Source organism: Canariomyces notabilis, assembly GCF_033297395.1.
Source record: "Canariomyces notabilis strain CBS 508.74 unplaced genomic scaffold N656scaffold_5, whole genome shotgun sequence".
NCBI lineage: Eukaryota > Fungi > Ascomycota > Sordariomycetes > Sordariales > Chaetomiaceae > Canariomyces > Canariomyces notabilis.
In genome coordinates, this window is record NW_027041827.1 from 933,816 (window position 1) to 952,568 (window position 18,753).

Consider the following 18,753-nt stretch of genomic DNA (forward strand, 5'->3'; position numbering starts at 1 on the left):
GGAAGTACTAGACTACTAGTAGCGATAAAATTCTCTCTCTTCATCTCTGGCGTTCACACATCCAGGTCTTCGCCGTACAACCTCCGCCGCCGCCTTCGTGCGCGGTGGGAAACCGAGACGTGCCCTGGGCATCGTAGCTCGTCGAAGGTAGCGTCTACGGAGACCATCCGACGGTCTCCTTGAACGGGAATACCAGATCCCCTGACGATATCCTAGTAAAGCAGCCATGGATCGGCAAGCCCTCCTATCCCTTTCAGCCAATCCAACTATGCAGCACATCTATGACCACTTCAATTGTACTGTACGCTATCACTTCTCCTCGCCAATCCAGGATCCCCCCTGGTTGTTGGCTGTGTTAAGCATCAGGATGTTGTTTTCTCTGGCTTCTTGAAGAACGATCCTTAAGAGCTTGCGCTCCCTGCTCCCCAATCCGTGAGCCATAACCGTCCAGTTTATCAGGATAATGTCAACATGGCGGCGAATAGCCCACCAGATTCCCTATTTGTATAAGAATTTAGCAATTGATTCGCACCGTACAAACGCATTGTAATCTTACACGGATCGCCGAGTTTGCAGTGAAGCAGGGACTGCCATCCTCGGCATGACAGTCTTCCATCCGATTAACAAAGAATTTGGCCTTTGAAACATCCCTTGAATAAGCCTGGCATACTGCTTCTGCCACGAGCGTTCCATGGTCACCGCTCGGTTCGAAGGGGTTCACCAAGTCCGAGTCATCCACAGCGGGCGTGACTGTGAGGGGCTGGAACCATTAATATGTAGTACCCCTCCAGATTGGGATGGTAGGCCCTGGTGCGTCGAGTTTGATTCCGTCATCGAGAATGGCAAATCTGATTTCTTCGGTGAGATTCTGGCGCTTCGCTCTCAATGCATTTATTCTGCTGATCAAACGATTCTTTCCAGCCACCGTTGCAGACTGTGAAATTAATTTTACCCTTTGGAAGCTGAAGACCATGACATCTTCCTCAGCACCATTGGTCTTTCTTGAAGACGCGTCGGATTTTGATAAAGAGCTTCCTAAGTGCTTGGCGGTGGGCTTCAAGTTGGCGTCTTCGCCAGGATCACTGAACAGGAGATGCTCCAAATCATTCCTGTCTAGATCGTTTATCATGATCACCTCTTTGATCCGCTGGAAATACATGCCACACCTGGCATTAGGACTATTAATATGTCTTCGTTAGCCTTCAAATTCAATCTTCTAGGGTGCTAACGGGCGGCCTCAATGTACCACTTTCTGTCCGGGACGAAAGTACTGGGAGAATTTCGTGGTGCTGGTAAGTTCCGCCCCGGTGATGCTATCCTCAAGTGTATATTCGCCTGAGATTACTTTCCCCTGTCCCGGCAGATCCTCGAAACGCTTGATTAATATAGTTTGTAGTATCTAAGAGAGCAAACGGAGGCGTGTTAGTAACGAATCAATAACTTAGTATTGACGTGGGAATCCTAACCCACTCCAAGAATTAACCAGCTTGAGCGGAATCGGGACGAGGCGGCCAAGGGCGTCTTCGAACGTAACCGGTGCTTGTTGCCAGCATCCTCCCAGTCCGGTTGGGATGCTGGTTTGACGCGGCAGGCATGCAATCCAGGTCTGGATGGCCACGAGAATTTCCCTAAGCTCAGTAACGGTTTTCTTGACTTGAGTACTGCGTGGAAGGTCAGAGAACGATTTGGTCTTTCCTATTAAATGTAGCACCGATCATTACGTACAAATCGCGGATACCACCGGAAATATGCCGCAATATGAGTGCCGAAGATACGGCCTGCGAGCTGACCTTTGCATCAATCTCTTGGAGTTTTGATTGGTGTACTTCGGCGAGCTTCAAGGAGTTCTGGAGAAGGGAGTGAACACTCGCGACCCTCGCTTGTTGGTCGACATCACTGAGCTTGTTGGATGTGCTGGTTGCCAATGAGCTGTAGCACAGGAGATAGGTCATATATAGAAGAAGTTACCTCATAGCGGCCAGTGTAAAGAGCATGATGGCGTTACTACCCGTCTGGAGCCTGGCCCTCAGCTCGGCCACATCATCCTTTTCCGTGAGCCACAAGGTCTTTTTGGCTGCAGTCTTCACCCAGCTACTCGAGTCCCCTTTTCCTCCGAGGCTGCTGTCGTATTTCTCTCTAATCTTAGTGGAGAACGAATTCAGCAAGTCGTGGCAATCTTTGACTGTCTCCATGGCTTTGGCGTATATGTCGGCTAGCTGAGGGGCTGTCTCATAGTTCTGCCATATTGCTATCACCTAATTTCAAGGACTGTTCGTCAGCACCAGCAGGCCGGGGTGTGACACATAGGACACGCGTGCCTGCAGGAGGGAATTATCGAAGTTTTTGAGCTCCTTGATCAGCGCTTGATACGCTTTCGCTGATCCGTGGCGGTCGTTTAGAGCTCTGGCTAGCGTGAATGCCAGTTGTCCAACGGCAATCAAATCGCCGACACTGCCAAAAGTAATGCCAAATGACATTGTTCATACGTCTTGAGTCGTTGCGTACTGTTCTCTCTTTTCTTGTTGTCCACTAGAGTTATAACAGAAGTCCATATTCCATTCCACGATCACGGCAGAAACGACCCAACTTGAACTTAATGACTGGCAGCGGACGTACCTACCTACCTGCCTACCTACCTACACCATCTTCCACCAATGACCGCAATACGTGGTACTGTATGATTGGCTGATCTGTCGAGTCCCGAAGGCAGCATGCAAACGTAAGGTTCTGGATAAAAAGCTGGGCGCACACTCTTCGCAGGAGAGAAAAGGTACAGACCACAGACATTTGGTCCCAATGCAATCCATCTTCTTTATTTGATGAGGACACATCTGTTCAACCCATAGATATAACGCCTCGTCAAGCGCGCTCTCACCTTACTGCAAGCTGCCAGTGACACTAGAGTGCGACGATGACATAACGTCGACTGAAGGGCAAGCCCAAAACCACCAAGACTCGTCATCAAATCGTTGATTCCGACGAGTCAAAACGGAATTGCTCCGGAATTATGTTGATCTTCGCTGTCGTAACATTATTCGATAGGTTGGCTTGCTGTACTTGTCAGTGTTGTCACTGGTATCTACCTACAGTATTTCCACACCAGGTTGAAGTTACGGTCATGGTCACATCATGTCACTCCACTGAACTCCGAGTTGTTCCCTCCTATGGCGCTATTCTTACTCGGACTAGAGCGTTCATCTATCCATGTAACAAGTATAATATACGGTCCGTGTTCAGGAACGGGCGGGAATAAGCGACGTGGATTCTGCCCAGACATAAGGCTCTGCGGAATCCCTCCCTCCGCCCTCCCAGCTCCTTGATTTAAATCTTGCCTATTAGGCATGGCAAAGATTCTCACCTTTTTGATGGCTGTTGGCTTCGATCCAATCGCTCTGATTCGTGTATCCGTTATCGAACTCCGCTGCAAACCATAGACTACCCCGACATGTCCGAGTTCAGCTATTGCTGTAACCTTGATGCTTGTTTAAGGGGACCTTGTCTCCTAGATGCCGCGTCGAGAAGCTACAATCCCGGGTAGTGGACCTCGGAGGGAGTCCCTTTCTAGTCCTGGTATATACTACTCACTCCTTCTATCGCGAAGGAGTGATGATACTAGGACCACGGGTGCCGGTTGAATCACCGTTGGACGACCGTATAAATATTTGCAGTCCACCACCGAGGCAGCGGGAATTTAGAGATATACAGCTGTACTCACTAAGGGCCCAGATTTGTGTATCTGTTGAGCCATCATGAGATTCGCAGCTATCTCCTCAGCCGTGTGCGTTGGATTGCTCCCCGGAGCATCCGCCACCATCTACTACGCCGGCGTCGCCCAATCGAGTGGCGAATTTGGCGCATGGAGCCCGACTCAGACGCGAGGAACCGGCCTGCCCGGTCGGTTCGGCGTCGACTACTCGTTCATTAGCACCTCTGGAGTTGATATCATGACGGACCAAAACAAAGTCAATCTACATCGCGTTGCCTTCCTCCTGGAGCGCATGTGCCCTCTTGAGTACGGTCTGGGTGCCAAGTTCAACGAGACGCACTTTGACTACTTCAAGCAGGCCGTCGACTACATTACCAAGACAAAGGGAGCCTGTGCGTAGACAATCCCTCTGTCAATGTTTGGCCCGTTCACTTACAACCTGGCAGACGCAATCCTCGACCCGCACAACTACATGCGGTACAACGATCCGTCCTCGCAGCCCTTCAGCGGCAGCGTGATCGGGAACACGTCGGATTCAACGGCGGCCACCACGGCGCAATTCGGCGCCTTCTGGGGCGAACTCGCGAAGCGATTCGCCGACAACGGCAAGGTCATGTTTGGGCTGATGAATGAACCGCACGACATGCCCAGCTCGCTGCTCGTCTCCAATCTGCAAGCCGCCATCGACGCCATCCGCGCCTCGGGAGCGACCAATCTCATCATCGCGCCCGGCAACGCATGGACGGGCGGGCACTACTGGACCAAGGGCGGCTCCGAGGCCAACAGCAACTGGATCCATAAGCTCACCGACCCGGCGGGCAACCTGGCCATCGACATCCACGAGTACCTCGACCAGGACTTTAGCGGCGGCCACACCGAGTGCACGCAGGACCCGGCGACCAACCTGGCGGGCGTGACGGCCTGGCTGAGGGAGCACAAGCTCAAGGCGTTCATCACCGAGTTTGGTGGCTCCAACACGACGGCATGCACAACCATGCTGAACGGGATTCTCGACTACATGGCTGCCAACGACGAGTACATCGGCTGGACGGCGTGGGCGGCCGGGCCGTTCTGGGGCACAAACAGTCCCTGCTGTACCGACCAGAGGCAGCTCGGCAGCTTGGAACCCGGAAGCAAGGCGGCTGGTGGCGGGCCGAGCCTGTACGACACGGTTTGGCTGCCCGTGCTGCAGAAAAAGGTGCCGGAACTGCTACAGTGGGAGGGTCCGGCAAGTGTGAATGGGGGCGAGTTGAGGACGAAGCCGTAGGCATCCGCCAATGCTTCGAGCTACCTACTGTGTGTTAGCAAATTATTGCGCAGGCTTCTGGTTTGATGTAGCTTTGGGAATATGGAGTAACATGTCTGGTCTAGGGTGTGGAATTTCACGACCCTCCCTTGCAATTCATTTCACAGTCAGCCTTGAATCGCAATGGAAATTTCATGCCAAATACGCTAACCCAATACGGCAGGCGGTCTGCTCCGGGTTAGGGTTAATTCCATAGTTTTCGCACTCTTACCGCCCACCCAGGTCCAAGTCAGGCCCAAGTCAGGCCTAAACTTAGGCCTGTTCAGTACCTATCTTACGTAACAATCACCCTGTCTGAAAGATTTGAAATTCATGAGCCGGGTGAATTGCGAATTGCTCAAAAAATCGTGAAATTTCATTTCCACACCCTAGTCTGGTCTCAGTTGTTTGGAATTGCCTGCCGACCGTTCGCAGATGACAGGCTGGACGAGGATTTTCATGCTTAATCGTCAGTGGCACCTCTGAAACACCGCCCTCACACCTTCTGGAACGGATCGACAGAACCCCGGGGTAAACCGTCTCAATTGCAAAAAGCTAAAGACCAACGCATTCCTGGGAGAGATTGAAGAATTGCACGCAAGCGCGATTTAGATGTCGATGTTGGAAGATGCCGACCTCTGAATTGAAGGAATCTTGCTGATAACTTCGTACAGTGCAACGGGATGCAGATTTTGTTGCGTCTTTCGGATGTGATGACGTTGCAATAAAGCTGGTAAAGTGCTGATCTGCCGGACCACACCGCCCGCACCAGGTGCCCCTGGCGCCTGCAGGGTTTTGATTCACGGCTCCGTCCCACACACTGTGATCTACCACGGTGCATGTTTCGCTCCACCTCAGATGGCAGCGGCGGCCTGTGTCTAAGGTACTCGTAGAGCCCAACAATTGATGAGGATTCAACGAATAGCTGCGTCGAGAAGACCCACGCAATCACCGGCCTCATAGGAACAACGAGCCGCGAGGAAACAAAGCGGAATCGTGGCGGGAAAATGCGACTTTTGCTCGACTTCCCGCTCCGATTGACGAGCCTCCCAATTGGCTGGCGATCTTGATTCGTGCACCGGAAGGCTCAACATCCGGCGAAACACGGCCAACATTCTGGCCGTGGCTTTCTCAGTCGGGAACATTCCTTCAACAACGACGGGCTCCAAGCAACAGTCGCGCGACATGGTAAAAAGATAATAGCGCGGATGTGCAGCAGAGCCAGCGGGCTATTGATGCCGGCAAGCCGGTTTTCCGCGCCTCAAGACATTGGGCCATTTTGCACCCGCCGAATTTTGGACCCGTAGATCATCTCAACTTCCACAACTGAGCGCGGCAAGCGTTTTCTTTGAAAGGAAGGTTACGGTTCCGACGGTCGAGGCATGGGATGCGCCGCACCGGCTGCCAGGAATACCCTGCGGCCAAGGACCCGGCGATCCTTGACATGTCAAGTCTCTTGCCGCGACACAAGGTGCCTCGGAACAACTGACCCTGTCCCCGGGCAAATCTGGTCTCGTGTCTCCCTCTACTCCCGAAACGATGGACTGCCGCGGTGAACCGGCAAGCTTCAGTACCGTTTTACGGACTCTGACGCGCCTTCACCCGTCTGGTGGATGTTCCTCCAGATCGATGTTACAGATCCCAGGCTCGCTCCGTTTGGCCCCACGCCCGGGATCCCTGCAACCATCTGTCTGGGACGGGAATGCCTTCGAGTCTAAAAGCTCCAAAGACCGCTTGCTGTTCCGTTTGCTCTTGGCCTTTGCCTCTCCCTTCCCTCTACCTTATGTTTATGTTGGCCCCCCTCCTTCGTTCGTCCTTTGACCAATTGAACTTGGTATGGGTGGCTAGCGGATTCACTTGAGTCCGCCGTCATCCCCTGATTTCGCCAGTTGCCCGGCATGCCTCTCAGCATGCCGCGCTTCCCTTTGCTCGCTTTGTCGCACCTCCGGGAGCAGATCGGACTTGTCTGGGCATCATCAAGCAAGAAACGGCGATCCATGATGCCATTCCAGCTCTCGCTCGTCGATGTCTCGGCCGTCGTGCTCCTCCTTCTGTGTTCCCTGCTGCTGAACCACGGAGAGTCGAGCGCGGTGCAGGGCCCGTCTGTATGCACGTCCTACGATCACGCAAACCCACTGGCCGAATCGTTCCCGAACAATGCCACCGGGGTTCTCAACGCGACGCTGGCCATCATCCCCATCTCGTTGGAGACTGTTCGCAGGATTATTCCTCCCCAGTACGGCATCCTTGAAGGCGCTTACCGCGCCCTCGTGCCCAACTTCCCCAAGGGCATGTACCCCGTGCTGGTTCAGGCTGCACACGACCACGATGTCCAGTTCCGTGCGTACGGCATCACAATCGATGACTTCTCGGTCAGTGGCCCGGCTCAGCATGCTGCCGTTGTCTGTCCTAACATGTTCTCCAGCGTGTGGGATTCGAGTTCCCGTTCTTGGACCTCCTGGGTGACGGCCATTCCTCGTTCCGTTGGGCTCCGGCACAGCTCATCAGTGCGGCCAACAGCATTGCTCTGGAGGGATCCCGGGCATATGGCACGGTAGTATCTCCTGCCGAGTATGAGCCGCTCTGCGATGCGTATCGGTCGTTGCCCAACGGTGCTACGTACTTCAGGGGCTCGAGCTTGACCTCACCCGAGTTCATCGAGCTAGAAATGGCACGGCTCCCCGGCCTAAGTTCTAGCCCCTATCCGCTGGAGCTCTTCAAGAACATTACGAATCAGCCAACGTTTGCGAACGCGACATCCTGTGATAATATGATCCGTCTCTTCAACACTACCATGTCGGTCGGACAACACGCGCCTCTAGCCGTCCGAGGGAGGGTCAAGGCCCTTACATTCCCGTTTGAGGAAAGTGAGAGAGAGTGGAAGGAGGTGTACGGAGTCCAAGTGGCGACGCCCTTTATCGAGAACAACTATCTCGACTGCCGGACAGTTGCTGGCTACTCGGGGACCGGCGGGCCGGGCGATTCATCAATACCAGATGCTAATTATAATAATGAACTACGATAGAAGTTTAATGATACCCGGCTTGAAGCAGCAGCGGAAACCGCTAGCTGTCTTGTTTGCCACTGAAAGAGAGTATGAAGGACAAACCACTGCAATCTCACGGCTTGCCTAGCCGATCACATCACCATTTCGTGTGAGAGATGACTGTACGGCTTCACCACTGCTCGAACAGCTTGGTCTTGCCTGAATCGCTTTGTTCAAATGCTTTTGACAGTTCTATATACCTCCCTGTGACGGATGCACCTCGAAGCTATTCCTAGCCGACCCTGAACGTCTCAAGCTCCTGCCCCAGTGTGAAGTTCGCCAGGCTGGCCAGAGAAGTCAAATGGAAGCAAAAGCCCAGCCACCCAAAACGCCAGTCTAATATGGTATCGTGGCCGAAGTGATTCCATTTTTTTCTAACCGTCTATCAACACACCGATCGGTCATTCCCCCCTTTTTTGTCAGCCCCGTATGCTGTGCCGTGTCGTTGAGCCCCATCCAAAGCCAAACGTCGAGAGTCGTCAACCGTCCAACGGATGTCTAACCATCGTTTGTTCGAGAGTCCCGAGAAGATTGCGCGAAAGTCATACAAGGGTGCACGACGACCGGATCGCTTCCACCCAGGTATCAAACACAAACGAGCACACTTGTCCGCGACAAGGCTTGGCTCAGATGTTTCCACGCTCGCTGGACACACCAAACAATCAGAACCGGCCCTGGACTGCAGCCCCTTGTTGAGAATCTAAGGCTAATGGCCATGCCTCAATTGCAACGAGCAATCGGGGTTCCTGTTTTTATCACCCCTTCCAGCACAAGACATTGAGCAGATGCGTCCCAGTCCTCAATATCTCCGAGTCCGTTTCGAAAACCCCAGTGTCCCCTGAAAGTCCGTCACATATCAATCGGCATCCGCGTCTTTGCGTTTGTCGTCCACGATCGTCTTCTGCTCTTGACCAGGTGCGGGAGCGTGCGCTGGATAATTTTGATGACGGACCGTGAGAGACTCCGCTTCCGCTTCAGGCTTGTCTGCGGGAACGTGGCGGACATGATGTAGGATGGATCATGCATGCATGTGTCGACAGAATGCCGGGGAGAGCAAGCGGGAATACGGAGAAGAAACTCGGGATACAAACAAAAGGAGGACAAGATGGAATGGAAATATCGACCAGCGACACACTCTACCCAAGGAGTGGGAAAAGAAAACCTGGAAAGAGAGAAAACGGCTATGGCAGCGCCGGCTGAACCATGGGCACGGGGGTGAAGAATGGGATGGTTGTCGATCTGGCGACCTACTTCACGAAGGGAAATGAAAGACCCGACCGACCCGCTTGGGGCATGGATGAGTTTATAAGAGGGGCCGTGGTCAAGATTGGCGGTGCCCGTCGCGGCCCGGGTCAGAGACATGTGGTCGCGTGCGCCGCCGGGTTGGCAAGGGGATGATCATGATGTGGGAGAATTCCCCCCAACAGCAGACCACTAAGCTGGGCCATGGAACCGCCTAAAATAAGCTCTTGCGAGCGGCACTGAGTGACTGACGCCGCAGTGTTTCGCTGTGGCGTGCGGGAATTCGTTGAGACTGCTGTGCCCTACATAGGGCTGCGCCGCACGCTGGAAACATGAGGGAATCGCATCATCCACGCTGGAAGTAGATAAAACGGGTCTAGTTGAAGCAATGTCGCATGTAAAGAGTAGTATGTAAAACAGGCTCAGGTATGCTCACTCATAAAGCCTCCTTCCAGGCACAATTGGGCTTGCATTGAGCTTGGGATCGGTCGACAAGGACGAGTCCCAGTGAGTGGTTTGAAGCTGTTTCGCAGCGTCCCTCGGAACTTTTGCTTAGGAAAACATAAGGGTGTTGCACGACTGTTTGCCCTTCGAGTTACACTGCCGCCTCCTAGGATTCTCCAGATCCGTCAAAGTTCAACGTTTCGGGGAGCCTCCGAATCGAGCGTACCTAAGCTGTGGACAACGAAGTAACAAAATGGAAGCCCGGCATCTACTAGTAGCTTTGACCAGATCGCCCATGGCTCGGAGAAGATCAAATCATCCCAGGTATCATATCGATTGTAGTAGGAACGCCAAACCCCAAGCAGCACCTGCTCCCCTATGGCCACCAGCAGGATCAAGGGGCCACTCCTCCCCTCCCCCGCTCAAGATCAAGCATCTCGACCTCGTCATTCTTCTCACTGCCACTTTCGCCAAACAAACTCTTGAGGTACTTTCTCTTATAAAGGTACTCCCAAGAGATGTAAACCAGGAGTGCAACAACAGTAACGGGGACGGCGAGTACGATATACCACAGCCATGTCCTGTCTGAGAAGCTAGCATTGTTTTCCGGTTTCAGTGCTTCTTCAATTTGTGGGACTGCCAGCATCGTCTGGAACCATATCAGCACTTTTGATCAACACTGCGTCCCTGGCGGGAAGGGGGGAAGGGGGACATACCGCAATGAAGGTGCCGGGAAGAAAAACCATGGTGAGTACAGCAATGGCCTTCATAGTTTTGCCATCGCCAATTGCAATCTCGGTGTCCTTTCTTGAGAGTTGCGTCGTTTCCTGCCGTCACATATTCCGTATTAGTGTTCCTACCATCTTTCCTTTCCAATGAGGTTTCTGAGTACAACTACAGGCTCCAGTCATCCTAGAGCCGGCACTTACCATCTGGTAGGCAAGCGACGCCCCCTGCAGGACCATATCACACCTGGCAATTCGGTGGTCGTACCGGGCAGTCAGCTGGTCCAGATACTCCACCAGCACCGCCGTCTCATCATCTTCCAAGTCTCCTCCTCCTAATGCCTCTCCTCCCGCCTCGCGCCGGTCCCCTTGAGTTTCCAGCTCAGATCCAGAAGCCGCCAGCCGTCCCCTCAGAAGCTTGAGCTGGTCCCGCCAGGCCACAAGCCCGTCGGTGCGCAGATGGTTCCACCCAAAGTACAGATCGACTGTCTTATTCAGAGCGCGCCGCATCGAGGGTTTCACCCCCACGGGCTCGATGGTAAGTTCGTGGATGACGGCTTGCATGTCGCGGACCGCGGTGCGCACCAAGTCGAAGCGCTTCTTCTTTTCGACTTCGAGGAAGGCGATGATGAGGCGTGCGGCCGCCGAAGGGAAGGTACCGGAGAAATTGCAGAGGTACGAGGTAAGCACCTCCAGGTCCTCCTCGTCGAAGCCCGCGATGAGCGCGTTGGTTTTTGCTCCTAGTTTTACCCCTGTGCCAGTAGTGGCCAAGGCGGGATCTGGGCTGACGGTGATAGCAGGGAAGTGAGTTACTGTGATGGCGGATTGGCCTTTGACCCCGTTGGATGTCCGCAAGATGTAGACTATGTCGGAGTTAGTAACGATCAGGGTTAAGGATGCGGAAGTGCTCAGGGGAAGAACGCATGCCTTCACAAGCTCGACCCTGTACCGTCGACTTGCGCTTAATAACACAGGGGCTACCTTCCTCCAACAAGGCGAGGTAGCCTCGGTGCATGGCAAGCTTCTGAAGGATGGACAGGAATCGGTCCTGTCGAAGGGAAACGTATCGGAGGGCTGTTGGCCCGCTTTGGGTTCTGTTGAAGCCCGTAAGATGTACAGGTGATGTTACACTAGACCAAACTTGTTAGCTCCGTCCTAGTAAAATAGAAAGAAGAAGCATAGGTATGCCTTCATACACAACAGAGAGACGATCTTCCGAAAGATCACCGCTCGGCGGCAAAGACGTAGCATCCAGGAGCTACGGGGAGTTGCGTGTTAGCTTCTACCCGGCGGTCAGCTTGGTAGACACTGGTTTCATTACCGTTTGGTTTTGAAGCCAGGCATCCCACTTATCATCGTTAAAGGATGAGGCATCGACGACATTGAGCCAGTTGGGTTGGCTGTGCGGTGCCTGGGCTGCTTGTGTATCTCCAAGTTGCTGCTGCGACTGCTCTTGCGCCTGAGTTGAATGTTTCTCAACATTTCTACCTCGAATAAGTCGTAGGATGGGAAATATCTACTTGTACACATACCCATTGTCCCGATCGCGAGTCCAATGTCCAGCACTTCCCCGTCCAATGCTTCAACTTGTTGCTCTCTGTCAGAGGAGTCGCGGAGAAGTTGAGGCTCTGCAGGTGAGAGGCTAGGATATCGTGCCCACTCCATATTGAATTCATTCTAGCCCCCTGAGTTGGTAATCTTGATGTTTCAGGCACCGTCAGGATGAATTCCCGGCCGCGGGAGACGTAGCTTGGCAAGTAGATGACAGAGTTCTTTCCGGCTTCAAGGCGCAACTCTTCTTCGCAGGTCTTGAAGCGTGGGTCTTAATGGTTGACCCTTCTTCTTCAATCCGTATGGCCCGACTGAGGCAGCCCGTGTGCGCTCGCAACGTGTCGTCGAGGCGCATCCGGTTGGAATAGGGTTTGCGCATTTTGGGTCGCCAAATGGGCTTAGATTCTACGCCCGTTTGGTCCCATTGGAGGCGCAGCCAGCGCCCAACTTGGGTCACACGGCATGGTTCTTGGTGGGGGGTGAGTGATACAGTTAGATACCTTACTGTACAGGTAAGTGGGAGGACGAATGATTGCGATTGATGAGTGTATCGTAGAAGTGGCTCAAAAGGACCGGAGCATCGCTGTCAAAAGATCCTTGGGAGTGCTGTGGGACTACTATTGTGAATGAGGGGTTTGATGAGATAAATCAGCGGTCAGTACTTCGTACCTTCCTTATCAAAAGTATCTACCTTTTAACTTTGGGAAGGTATAGACTGCGCTCAGTGCATTGCGGAGCAAGAGAAACTTACATGTGCCGATTGTGAGGTTTTCTGGATTCGCATCTTCTTCTACTGCTAGTGAGTCTGAATGTCTCTCTCATTACTACTATTGGCGATATTCAGGTGTTGAACATATGTATTCATCACAAGCCTCTCAAGGCAGCTATATGTGATTTCTCCTCGCCGACCAAGCCTCAGCCATCGACAACTTCGTGAATGGCCCACCACGACATGTTGTGCAATCTGATAGTCTGATACTGATACATGCAGATTGACAAGGCTCCGCCGCTCCGGCTATCACTGAATAATCTGTGTAGCAGAGAGACCCGTTCTGCAGCTCGACTGCTTCAGAAGTTCAGATTCGCCCACTGGGATGGTCACTGCATTCGGGCGTTCCTCCGGATGGACCATTGATGTCTCCCCTAATTACCATGTCGCGCCCCTATTGCTCAACCTTCAGGCCCGCACGCATGCAAGCGTATGCACCCGCTGGCTCGCCCTGCTTTTATTGGGTTTAAAGTGTCCCTCAACCAACAGCATGGCCGATGAAACTGGAACCGATCAAGTTGGGAGCGCTCAAAACCCCGTGCTCGTAAATATTGACTTATTAACGAGAATTCCCCAAGGCCTGGCCGTTTGCCACCCCTGGAATCCGATAGTACTGTTAAACTGCTTTGGCAATTTAGTCCTTGCCTGATTTTACCTGTCTCCGATCATACTAAGAGGACCTTTTATCTGCAATATTCCCATCATGTCTTCCAAGCATCGGCACTCCTATGTCATCCCCTATTACGCTGATTCCAACTTTGACGACATTGCTGTCCATGAGGCACTACAGAACTACCTCGAGAATCAGCACATGATCACGTTCACGATTACTGTACGTCGCTTGTATTATAATGTTCATGGAGCTTTGAACAATGATCGCTAGCTTACCAACGGATTTTTGTAACATCTAGATTGCCAGGAACCAAAGTCCCCTGATCTACACTTCTCAGCCCCTTACGCCTGTAAGTTGCGACCCTGAGCAAGGAAGGCTTGAGCCCGGGGCAACTAATGTTACCGTGCATTTTGCTAAACAAGTTCCATGACCAGGAAATGCGTACCAAAGTTGAGAAACTTGTAAACAAAGCGGGAAGGCGCAGTGGTAGCTACTCCTAGGGGTTGGTGCATCGGCCTGGTGGTTGTAGAAATTGATACCTAATGAGGTATTCTATCTGCAACGGTCTTTGCGCATCTCAGCACCCACCTACAGCTTGTGGTCTAGTGAATATACTCAATAAGATACACACCAGTGCCTGGCTACGCCGTCTATCCTTCTAAAGCTATTAGAAACCCCTCGAAACCCAATAATATCAAGTTATCAAGCTTGACGTAGCAACTCCCATTAGACCATGGATGGCTCTACCTCACCCCTGACTTCCGTCACGCCGGGCATCTTCAAGCCAGCTTCCTCAGGGTCCAACCCACTCCTGACCTTCTGGCTGATTCTCTGCAGCTGTTTGACATCGTAGTACAACAAAAGGGACGAACGTCTCCAGCCATTATGCTCAAATGGCAAGATGTCGGCACGTGAGGGCCTGAAGTACTCGTCGCTTCTAGAGATGGATCGTCTCAGGATTTCAGCAACTTGTTTGCTGGTCAGTCTGTCGGCAACGGCTTGTGGTTCCTGCCTGTACTCGACGACTTTTTGCTTCTGGTTTGTATCTCGCATCACCAACATGTAGTTGATAGCTAGATGGCAAAGCTCCCGTATGAATTCCGAACTTTTCTTGTGCTGGCAGAGATATGTACCTTGCTGTTTTACATTGATTAGCAGCAATAACAAAAATCCACACTCTGTGCACATCACACATACCTCAAGGACGGCTCTGTTTACGTCCACATAAGTCTTCGGGGTCCGACTGGGCGAGAGGGCGTTGGCGGCCGTTGATTCATTGCTTTCACTAACGACATCCTGCGTGAAGGTGGCAAACCGACAGCGGCGCCCTCTCAATACCGTGGTGAGCCTCCCGTCGCAAAACCGCTTGTAGCCTTCGGGGCCATCCAGCAACCAAGTGGCGAAGTCCATAAATAAACACCCGAGATGCCAGATGTCGGCGGCTGGGGAGTGCGTGAGCAAGAAATCGGTCTCAGGTGCGGCATAGTCCAGGAAGTCGCCAGCGATACGATGATTTTCGACGCTTCTCGTTGAGTGGAAACTGCTTAGTCCAAAGTCGCTAAGCTGAAGCACGCCAAGTCGCTCGTGAACGGTAGCCTTTGGGTTGGCGTTCGGTTGGATCGCCCACTCTTCGTAATGAAGAATGTTGTCGGGTTTGATGTCGCAATGCAATCCGCGCCTCTTCTCGTTCAGGTCACCGTCCTTCTTTGGCAGTACATGAAACTTCCAGAGGGCATCGGCAAGCCCATAGCACTGGCTTGCTACCCACTTGGTAAGATCCAGATCCGTTATGCCCCGAGCAGGGTATTGGTTCCACCACTCGTGGCTACACCACAGCTTTTCAACCGTTCTATCAGCGGCTTCCAACACGATATGATAGTCGGAGCGTTCCCGATCTGGGGCAGCGCGGGGGACCTCAATCGTTGCCAAAAGCTTTGCCATGTGCGGTGTATCAATGGCGGACGCTATGCGCGCCATGACATACGCTTCATTCTCGTAAGCCTTGAACTGCTCGGCAGTGCCCTTTGCCTCATTCTTCAGTGTCTTGACGGCAATGTCGTTGTCCTTCCCGCGTCGCTGTAACGATGGTGTTAGTTACCATTCGATGCATTATGGCAGGATGGAAGAACAGACAGTGAAACGAGGCAAGTCTTGCTGGTCCTCGTGCAACTTGAAGAATCGAACATCCGCAAACCCACCGGAGATGGCCGGCCTCTTTGAAGACTGAAAGGGGAGGACTTCCTCAGTAGACCGTAGCTTGTACCGCACGCGTTTCACGAGGGTTACCCCTTGGTGGACCATACCGTCTGGCAAATCCGTGTCCAGTCCAGATCCAAATTCCCTCTTGACAGAAAAAAAGGTCGGCGAAAGCTGCCAGCGCAGAGACTTGAAGTCTTTTATTTCCCTTGGTTTCCAGCCACGGAAGAGATCTTTCAGAGCTTTCTCCGTGTTGGAAATTGGAGTCAGCCCGTCGAAGTCGATTTCGAGCAGCGAGCCATCGTCCAGGCCAGCGTCGACAAAGGCAAACACCATGCTCTCACGGCCTACCAAAATCAACGTTGCGAAAGTGCGCCGGAGTTGGCCATTCACCCCTTGGCCGCTGCCAAGCTTAGAAAGGGGCGGCGCGATTTTGCTGGCCAGTGCGGGAAGATCGTTGTCTGCTCGTTGACTTGCCCCTGTTATTTTCTTGTTCAAGTGACGGAGCAGCCTCAGAACCGTCTGCGTGCTCAAGACGCTGTGCAACTTTGTCCATGGCAGAAAGTACGACTCGGATCGGCCAAAGAAGGACGACAGCGTGGGCTCAAGATCGTTCCGAATCTTTTTGATCAGCTTATACGGCGACGCGATTCCCTCGTAATTGATGGCTTCTTGCAATCCGGCGACACGGGCAATGTGCTGGCCCTCAAGGTCCAGACCTCGATCGCTGCAAACGGTGAAGTCGGAGAGCAAGCGCGTTTTCTCATTCTGGCCTTGTACATACAAGAGGTGGTCATTAGGTCCAGGAATTCCCAGGTAGCGGTTTCGGTGAGCTTCTGGATTCTCGCTGGTGCGGTGACTGACGTTGCCCTGAGACGAACCCCCACCGGGTACCCTATCCAAGTCCCGCAGCAGCTTTTGCGTGCTGACGGCGCTGGAAATCGGCACTGAGCTCTGCCCCGCCTGCTCCCCAGGGTCAAATTGGTCCCCAACAGCGGGGAAATTTAGTGGGTTGCTGTTTGTTGCCTCGGTTCTAAGCGGTGCTTTTTCCGGACCCGCTGCATCGCTATTTGTAATGTTTCGAGACCGTCTCGACTTCCGTTTGCGGCGTTTTGAAGGCGCGCGATTTCCACTCAGTGCGGTCTCGGATCGGTGCAATTCTGCTGGTCGTTGCTCAGACACCTCGAGTTGCTCAGAAGCCTCAGATATTTGAAGGGAAGGTGGGTGGCGGGATTCCAAACTGCTCCGCATCGTCAAATGCCCTGCTCTGCTACGGAGTACTGCTTGCCGAACGACCTCCGATCCTTGAAGCCTCAGACACCGGTGGATAACTTATACCTGCCCTCTAGTTATAAGGAGAACGGCCGGTACCGTATGTCCAACTAGAACTTGAGCGGCCTCCCGGAGTGCACCTGCCCTCCTCGCCTCCACTCGCCAGGGCCGCTGCGCCCGGTTTACAAGCGCCCGGAGGGACATGCACACAAAACTCCAGCTGGCAGCCACCCCCGCCCCCAGGGCTGACCTTCTCGTCGCCGAATTTCCCTCTTGAGCCTGGTGTTCGAATTACCTCCATAGCACCAGCTGCAATACGGGCAACCTCAAGGCAGGAGCTTAACGTTTACTAGGCTCTACCTAGCTCCTTACTTACCACAAAAACCACGACGACATTTCATCACTCTTAAACGTTTCGATTCAGGGAGGTCAATGCTAACGTAATTACACACTTTAAGTGCGGATATCGATCAATCACCAATATTTACGCCACGTCTTTTCAGCCCCATAGCCAGCCTCTTGTGATACGATCGTATCATGCAAATCTGCAGTTTCTCAGTATTTCCCCTGGGGTCAACGGCAGTGGTGTGGAAATCTCCAGGCTGTCCCGCCTCTGCTACATATGGTTCTCAGTATTTCCAGCCCAAGGCGTTTCCTAGTCGTAGGGACTCATTTGGCTTCAACTTACCACAACGCTGAAATGCGCATCATCACCAAACATCTTCTCCAGATAACTCCACAGTGCCCACTCATCCATGCCACGCATCGGCACCAACGTTTCGTACCTTGATGAGCTCTGCTCATGAGCGGTACAGCTTTGCTCTTCCGGCGGTGATGGCTCCCGTGCCTCGATCGCTGGCGCCGTCGTCGTCTCAGAGAGGTCTATCTTATGACCCCAGCCATCTTCGAGTCGTGCAATTGTTCCGCTTTGCTTGGGCGTCTTCCGCCTGTGACGAGATCGCAGTCGTGATATATGGGTATGCCGTCTCATTCGGCTTACTGCAACCGCCATTGCAGCTTCGAGGATGCAGGTGAGCTGACCTTGCGAACTCCTCTGGAGTGGATGTGAATAAGTTCCTATAAAATGCCCCAAGAACGGCTGATATTTTGGGCGTTTGCCTGGCACGACTCACATAACTTGCTTCCATGCACTGTTAGGGGCTCCAAAGTCCGCTCGCACGCAGGGTGCCTATGGAATCCTTAAATGGCCTCAAACTTGATACCAACATGGCCCATTTCGGCCTGGTATTAACGCTCACATTCCGGGCAAATGACACCAATTCCTTTGTGCGAGCAGCTGGTGGCTGAAAACAACCTACGTACATACTCCGTACAATGAACGGCAAATCCAAGTATGCCTTGTGAGGTAACAGTACTCCATGAACCCAGAAATAAAATGGTCTCGAGTGCTCAGCATGCGCCATGGGCGTGTGACGAGTAGCTCAGCCTACATAAGGAAACCAATAAACGGACAAAGGGTGGGCTGATGGAAGGGGGTGGCTTACATAAATTGGCTTTGCCTCCAGCCTCAGCAACACCGCAACGCCCCGATGGCGCCCAATGAGTTCATCGGTTCTCATGCCCGATTGGGATCATTGGTAGCACCATGCAAGCTCTCTCGGTGAGTGATGCCGCATTGTAGCACCACATCAATGTGCTACATCAACTACATACATTAATCCCTTAAAAACCCTGACATGCCCAGCGCAAGCTCTTTCTGCTGCACGTAGGGGTGAAGCGAAGCCAGTTAGTAAGCCCCGCCAGTGAGCTCACTGGCTTACTGGCTCACAGTGAGCCAGTAAGCTACATTTCCACTACCTAGGCACTGATGGATCTGCCTACTTACTACCCTGCGAATGTGCTTGTAACGGCCTGATATCGTCAAATCTACTATACCTATGTTC

At 52.8% G+C, this 18,753-nt stretch overlaps 6 protein-coding genes across 6 annotated transcripts; 2 read left to right on the forward strand and 4 right to left on the reverse strand.

The window, feature by feature from the left end:
• Nucleotides 1-1,398: 1,398 nt before the first annotated feature.
• Nucleotides 1,399-2,600, reverse strand: N656DRAFT_545923 (uncharacterized protein). Its single transcript, XM_064810032.1, has 5 exons — nt 2,319-2,600; nt 1,969-2,255; nt 1,791-1,896; nt 1,467-1,661; nt 1,399 (listed from the first exon to the last, which is right to left on the reverse strand). The coding sequence occupies exons 1-4, from the start codon at nt 2,475-2,477 to the stop codon at nt 1,635-1,637; spliced, it is 579 nt and encodes a 192-aa protein (XP_064672350.1). The 5' UTR covers nt 2,478-2,600; the 3' UTR covers nt 1,399; nt 1,467-1,634.
• A 1,149-nt stretch (nt 2,601-3,749) lies between these two features.
• On the forward strand, nt 3,750-4,973 carry N656DRAFT_705187 (glycoside hydrolase family 5 protein; the record flags this gene model as incomplete). Its single annotated transcript, XM_064811248.1, has 2 exons — nt 3,750-4,098; nt 4,153-4,973. 2 exons carry the CDS (start codon nt 3,750-3,752, stop codon nt 4,971-4,973), a joined length of 1,170 nt encoding a protein of 389 aa, XP_064672351.1.
• Nucleotides 4,974-6,991: 2,018 nt separating this feature from the next.
• Nucleotides 6,992-8,016, forward strand: N656DRAFT_704793 (uncharacterized protein; the record flags this gene model as incomplete). The annotated part of the gene is made up of 2 exons (XM_064811209.1): nt 6,992-7,363; nt 7,417-8,016. The coding sequence occupies 2 exons, from the start codon at nt 6,992-6,994 to the stop codon at nt 8,014-8,016; spliced, it is 972 nt and encodes a 323-aa protein (XP_064672352.1).
• A 793-nt stretch (nt 8,017-8,809) lies between these two features.
• On the reverse strand, nt 8,810-9,652 carry N656DRAFT_545544 (uncharacterized protein). The gene has a single exon (XM_064810031.1). It carries the CDS (start codon nt 9,397-9,399, stop codon nt 8,887-8,889), a length of 513 nt encoding a protein of 170 aa, XP_064672353.1. The 5' UTR covers nt 9,400-9,652; the 3' UTR covers nt 8,810-8,886.
• A 46-nt stretch (nt 9,653-9,698) lies between these two features.
• On the reverse strand, nt 9,699-12,622 carry N656DRAFT_776957 (uncharacterized protein). The gene is made up of 7 exons (XM_064814738.1): nt 11,981-12,622; nt 11,770-11,907; nt 11,645-11,706; nt 11,376-11,578; nt 10,653-11,311; nt 10,440-10,550; nt 9,699-10,372 (listed from the first exon to the last, which is right to left on the reverse strand). Exons 1-7 carry the CDS (start codon nt 12,122-12,124, stop codon nt 10,118-10,120), a joined length of 1,572 nt encoding a protein of 523 aa, XP_064672354.1. The 5' UTR covers nt 12,125-12,622; the 3' UTR covers nt 9,699-10,117.
• A 1,326-nt stretch (nt 12,623-13,948) lies between these two features.
• Nucleotides 13,949-16,922, reverse strand: N656DRAFT_546033 (uncharacterized protein). The gene is made up of 4 exons (XM_064810033.1): nt 15,685-16,922; nt 15,515-15,618; nt 14,579-15,457; nt 13,949-14,518 (listed from the first exon to the last, which is right to left on the reverse strand). Exons 1-4 carry the CDS (start codon nt 16,826-16,828, stop codon nt 14,108-14,110), a joined length of 2,538 nt encoding a protein of 845 aa, XP_064672355.1. The 5' UTR covers nt 16,829-16,922; the 3' UTR covers nt 13,949-14,107.
• Nucleotides 16,923-18,753: the final 1,831 nt, after the last annotated feature.